General features: G+C 40.6%; 1 protein-coding gene across 1 annotated transcript; it reads right to left on the minus strand.

The window, feature by feature from the left end:
• Nucleotides 1-234: 234 nt before the first annotated feature.
• On the minus strand, nucleotides 235-6,034 carry LOC114268792 (lecithin-cholesterol acyltransferase-like 1). The gene is made up of 2 exons (XM_028210019.2): nucleotides 5,503-6,034; nucleotides 235-1,266 (listed from the first exon to the last, which is right to left on the minus strand). Exons 1-2 carry the CDS (start codon nucleotides 5,886-5,888, stop codon nucleotides 357-359), a joined length of 1,296 nt encoding a protein of 431 aa, XP_028065820.2. The 5' UTR covers nucleotides 5,889-6,034; the 3' UTR covers nucleotides 235-356.
• Nucleotides 6,035-6,390: the final 356 nt, after the last annotated feature.

The following is a 6,390-nucleotide window of genomic DNA, read 5'->3' on the forward strand; positions in this document are numbered from 1 at the left end:
GTTCACCCTAATAGTTATTGACAAATGAACTAGTTATATAATAAGATACGTAGCCTATTCCATTTTTAATAGTGGAACCTATAATCTCCTCCTTATTAGAGTATCTCGGTGGCCAATCGAGCTAAAATTCATTAGCTAAATCATTCCATTGTTGAATTCACTAATTCAACAATATCTATCATTTCGTGAGTAAATTCAGATTTTGCCTATCATATTCATCTTGCCCACACCAAATTTAAATTTATTACATTCAAATTCTCATTATTATTTAAAATACAAAATATTAGTAAAACATTAGTAAATAATAATGCTTGTTAGCCTTGCAAAAAAAATATTAAGTCCATAGCCTTCCTTGCTCACATGGACGCAAGTGAGTCCACAAGCTGAGAATTGATAGAATCAATCAATCCAATTATTTCATCAAGTGCAGCACTCTCTGTGAGTATATCTGTATGAGTAACACCAGGAACCCTAATAAACTTGAGTGTTTGATTTTTCGTCTCCTTCCATTCCGATTCCACCGCCAACAAGCTCACCATATTCACTGTCCCATCTCCGTCACCATAAACAATCTCTGGCTGCTTATCAAACCCATCTTTCCCATAAAACAAAGTCTCCTTCGTCTCAACCCCGGTCCCAACCACGCACGTAACCGGCACTCCGGGCGGTTCCAACTGATCGACCAACGGCAAAACCCTAGTTTCATACCTTTGTTTGGCATTCGGAATCCCTAACTCGTCCAAAAACTGTAGTATGTCATATGCCGTGTACGTCGCATTTGGCGTGATCACAAGAGGTTTTTTTGGACCGAACGGTTTAGGGTTCGGCATGAGCCATAGGTTGCTTTCGGAGCTTCTTTCCTCATCTCTGACAAGCAATGGATCGACTAGGGGGACACCAAGTGTGGTCCCGGAGGCGAAAGCGAGCATTTCCTCCACTGCACCGCCCCAGGGGGTGGAGAGAGCGATGAAGTGTTTGATGTAGTTTTGGCGCCAAGAGGGCTGGGATCGGTTGAGGAGCTGGAGGACAAAGAGGCCGCCGAGGCTGTGGGTTACGAGGATGACTGGTTTGCCACCGTTTGAAGCGCTTGATGATTCAATTAGGGTTTTTAGGTCCTTGAGGAACTTGGAACCGACGTCGGATGGGTGGCCCTCGGCAGCTAGACCATACCGGAAATCATAGGGAGCTCCGAACAGGGTTTTTCCATCGACATAGCCGATTTTCTCTAGGGATTGGACTAGGGCTGCCATGTATGGTGTGAATGGCCTGTTTGGTGAAGTTGCAGTCACATGAAGATATTGAAATGAGTCGGTTAGGATAGTTATGCATTGGCTTGAAAATGAATGGTGCATTCAAATTTCTAACAGGACCATGCAATCAAACAATATTGGTATTTGATGGAACAAATATTGAGTTGATTTACACTATTTTTAGATGGTTAATAAAATGTCGTAAATAAGATTAGGTGATCAATGCTCATCTCTCACTAATCTAATTAACTAGTTATACAGCATAAGATTTCTCATTAATTGATGATGTTCGGTTGTTAGGGCATTGGTCTCAAGACCACCATTTTTAGTTTTTCCCTTTTATTTTATATATATATATATATATATATTTTTTTTGGGGGGGGGGGGGGGGTGGGGATAATTAGATCTTTTGACTGATTTAACAGTTAGTAAATTTTTATAACAGTGAAGCCAAGTATCACTGTCCAATAAAAACACCTTGTATAACCGTCTAATAATAGACATAAAATTCTCTTTTATAATGAAGTATACAATATGGGATAAGAAATTTCACGATTTGGATATTAATTAGTAGAACATTCAACGTAATTTAATAATTAGCATCTGCATAGTAAAATACTCTAAACAAACATGCAGAGAGATTATTGACGTTATAATATGCTGATATTTATTGAATTTTGTAACTCTTTATATGAATAATAATGTTAAATATTTTAAATTTTTTACTAAATTTTTTACCAATTGAACACTTACATGAGTGTGAATCTCACATAGATATAGATCCCACGCCCAGTCTTTGATCAAATTTTTAATATTTTTTATTTATTATTTTTTTTTTATCCCTAACGTTGTTCTTTTATAGAATGCAAAGATGTTACATAAATTCGGATTTGGGGATACTGCGGTACAACGTACTCATCAATAACTGTGGTGAATTAAAGCTACACCGTTTGTATCATGAATCCGGATCCTTGGTGGCCCTTTCCTGCTGCGCATCCCTGTAACCTTCCAAAACGACGTCGTTTTAGAGGTTTTTTTTTTTTTTTCTTCTTCTTCTTTCTTCTTTTGCTTTCCCCTTCTCATTTTTGAACCCTTGCCTATAAGACAGAGAGGCAGATCTGGAGAAGGGTTGGTTAATCAACCAGGAGACCTCACTGGGTTGGTTAATCAACTTGGTGACCAAAATCAAATCCAGAAACCAGAGGGGAAGAAGAGAGAGAGGATGAAAGGGGGCCAAAATCAAACTCACCTCCATGAAATCAATCAGCAAAATGCCAAGCTTTAATCAAACTTCACATTCAACCTCTCTCTCTCTTTCTTTGCTCCTTTTTTTTTTAATACTTATTGTTGATGATGATGATGAAATTATTCTGTATTCTTGGGTTTGATTTTAGTTCGTCTCTCCCTCTCTTTCTCTACTCTTTTTTTTTTTTTTTAGTTATTGTTGTTGATGATGATGATGAAATTATTCTGGGTTTGATGATGATGATGATGAAATTTGATTTTAGTTATCGGGTTTGAAATTTTGGATGGGTAAAATGTTTTGATGATGCTTGATGAAATTTTGGGTAGATACTAGGGATGGCAATTTGAAACCGACCCGACGGAGATCCCCGATCCCGACCCCGATTTGGGCAGTTTTTTCTCGAAAAATACCCCCGACGGAGAGAAGACGGTATTTGAAAATCAATCCCCGATCTGTTTCGGGCCGGGGACGGTCATCAGTGTTTAAGCCCCTGCCTGGCCCGATTCCCGGCTTCGACCCCGGCCCCGTCCCCGTCCCCGAATTTTCTCGAAGTAAAATTACTTTTATACCCCTTATATATATATATATATAAAATAAACCAAACCGTATATTATATTTATAATAAACCAAATCTGAGTCATGTGTTGCTCTCACACTCACTCTCTAACTCTGATCTGATACATCTCTCCCTCTCTCACTCTCACTTTCCTCTCAACTCTCTCTCACTCTTTCGTTCTTCTCTCTGGCCCCGACCCTCCCTCTCTCTCACCGACGGCGACATCACCACCACCGTTGGCCCCGACCTCCCCCCCTCTCTCACCGACGGCGACATCACCACCATCGCCGCACAAGGTCTGTCTCTACCACCGAACCTACCGCCACAGCCAGCCACTCTCGATCTCGCGCCACCACCACCGAACCTACCGCCACAGTCAACCACTATTAGATCTGTGTGTGTGTGTGTATGTGTGTGATCTGATGATCTGTGTGTGTGTGTGAATCACAGATCTGATCTGATCTGTGCTGTGTGTGCCACCACCACCGAACCTACGCAGCGTGATTTGATCTGTGATTGTTATTATTATTTTTTAAAATTTAAATATGTAAATTTAGATCTGTAAATTTTTTTTTTAAAATTTAAATTTGTAAATTTAAATTTAGATCTGATTTGTTGTTTTTGTGTTGAAGCTCGGGGAGTTTTCGGGGTCGGGGAAACCCGATCCCCGTTAGGGGAAGGGGACGGGGACGGGGACGGGGGGGTGATGGGTTCCCCCGCTGGGGATCGAGGGCGGGGACGGGGATTTTTCACCCTTCGGGGATCGGGGACGGGGAGTGTAGTCCCCGGCCCCGCCCCGCCCCGTTGCCGTTCCTAGTGGATACAGAATATGGTGGATACAGAATACAGAATGCATGATGAAATAAAAATGTTTTAATGATGCTTGATGAAATTTTGGGTGGATAACTCTCTCTCTCTCTCTCTCTCTCTCCTCATTTTAGATTGCTAATTGAATCGGAGAGAGGCATAGAGGAGGAAGAGGAGCAACAATCATCGACCCAAACCACCCCTCTCCTCGGCCTTCCACGGTGGTGCCACTGCCTCACCACTCTTCCATGAGCCACCAACCTCTGCCTCAAAACCACGATCTGGTCCGAACTCGGGGGCTCCGTCAGCGACCTCACCACTCTCATCTTCACCTCCCTCTACAACAACTCCACCAGCCTCCTCTTCGGCACCCCATGCCTGTCCAACCCATGAAATCCATCGCCGCCGCCGCCGTCGCCATCTCCAAATCCCCTCACCTCACTATCTCCCAAATCGCCGCCGCCGGAATCTCCATCGCCTCCGTCCTCCACCACCTCTGCCTACAATGAAGAGAGAGAGAGAGAGAGAGAGAGAGAGAGAGAGAGTGTGAGGGCAACATACCCGTGTTGGAAAAAAAAAAAACCCTCCAAATCGACGTCGTTTTGGAGGGCGACAGGAATGCGCGGCAGGGGAGTGCGACCGGGGATCCGGATTCTTGTGTCATTGCCACAAAGTATGAACATGCTTTTTATGTTTAGTGTTGGGAAATTATAGACTATTTCCGGACTACCACGTATCCGTACTTTTGACCAATCATAATTTATTCTGTCATCTCATGTTTCTTAATTACTCAACACAATACCTCACATTCTCACATTTTTCACAATCACAATACTATGAAATACCACATGTCTATACTCTGAAATTACGGAATAATTACCAGTTTGGTGTTCACTGATGGTTGCAATCTTCAAGTACACCAGTCTTTTTTAGTTTTTTAAAAAAATATTTTTATTAGTTGAAGAAGTAATTTTTTGTAATGATTTTTTGCATGTCGCTAAAAATTGACTATTAGTGACGTATTTTTTTTGTCACAATTTTTTATAAATTGTCGTTAAAATTTATAATTAGTGACCCTTTTTATGACGAATTTTTTTAATTGTCCCTAAAATCGTCACTAAAATTATTCCTAAAATTTATAATTAGTGAACCTTTTTAATTTTTTTATAGTTAGTAATTTTTTTTGTGACGATTTAAAAAAATCGTCACTAAAAACATGTCTATTCATTATGCCAGTGGCTGAAACAGAAACCGAAACAGAAACGGTGTAGTTTAAATCACTGCAGTTACTGCTGCCCCGCCTGCGTGGATCACGTGTTCCGCGCATACTTCATCTTTGTTGGGCTGTGTTATTAGAATCAAAATCCCTCTTTTTGTACTTGGCTTTTTACTTGTTAGGTTCTTAGACTAATTTTTAGACTTAATTTTGATGATTTGAATCGTTTATATTTTAAAATTAATTAAATATACTGTAAAAAATCAAGTTGATCGAATATCAAAAAAATATGTATTCGAAAAATTGCCTATTAAATTTTAAAAAAAAATAATTTTTAATTCGATAACAGTAATCATAAACTCATATCGGGCAGGAACAACAACAGGAACAGAGAGAGAGAGAGAGAGAGAGAGAGCTCTTTACTTACTTGAAATCAGGATCAAGGTAGAGCATGGACTCGGTGGAACCAAATCTAGAGACTCTTGTCTCAACCCCAGGGGCATTTCTGTAATCATCCAAATCAGCGTCGTAGTAAAGCGTCATTTGTTCAGCGAAGCATTGTGTGTACTGTGACAATAGCACGCTGATGTCGAGCCACAGCGTGAACCATCCCTCCTTATCCTTCTTAGGCGGCGGCTGCTTGCTGCAGAGCAAGCTCGGCGCCTTGTACTCCACCGTCAGCCGAGCCTCTAGCTGATTCCCTCCGTTCCCTGGCACTACAATCAGAGGGTGGAGATTGCTTCCCTGACACGTGTACACCATCATCATGGCCATTGAGACCGTTGCCAATTTGATGATGTCAAGTCCCTTCATTTCAATCAATTGGCTATCACCACTTTGATCTAGAGAGCGCGAGAGAGGGTGTGTTTAGCTACGTGTTCATGAATGTTTTTATAGCTTGCTGTGAGTGGTGAACACAGTCAGTCCACGTGTACGTGGTGCAAAACGTGTTCCATGCTTCATTGCTTCCTTCTTGTTGAGCTGTGATTGAATTGTTAGTCTCGAGGCCCAAGCCCGTTTAATGCAACAAATCAGCATGAAAAAGTTGTCAAAAGTTTGGGAGATTCTATTTACACCAAAAAAAAATTATTTAGTACGTTTAATATATCATACATTTTTTCTCAAATTTAAACTTCAAGATAAAATCATAATTTGTAATACACACAAATAATAAAGGAAAAATTACCAGAAAGTTCCATATGGTAATCAGTTACTCCAAATAGTCCCATGAATTTTTTCATACATTGTTAGGTCCTCTTTGTTTTGACAATCTTACCATAAGATCCTATTTTAAATTTTGGTATGATTTGGTAGA

This window comes from Camellia sinensis, chromosome 3, assembly GCF_055761805.1.
Source record: "Camellia sinensis isolate YWXY chromosome 3, ASM5576180v1, whole genome shotgun sequence".
NCBI classification, from domain to species: domain Eukaryota; kingdom Viridiplantae; phylum Streptophyta; class Magnoliopsida; order Ericales; family Theaceae; genus Camellia; species Camellia sinensis.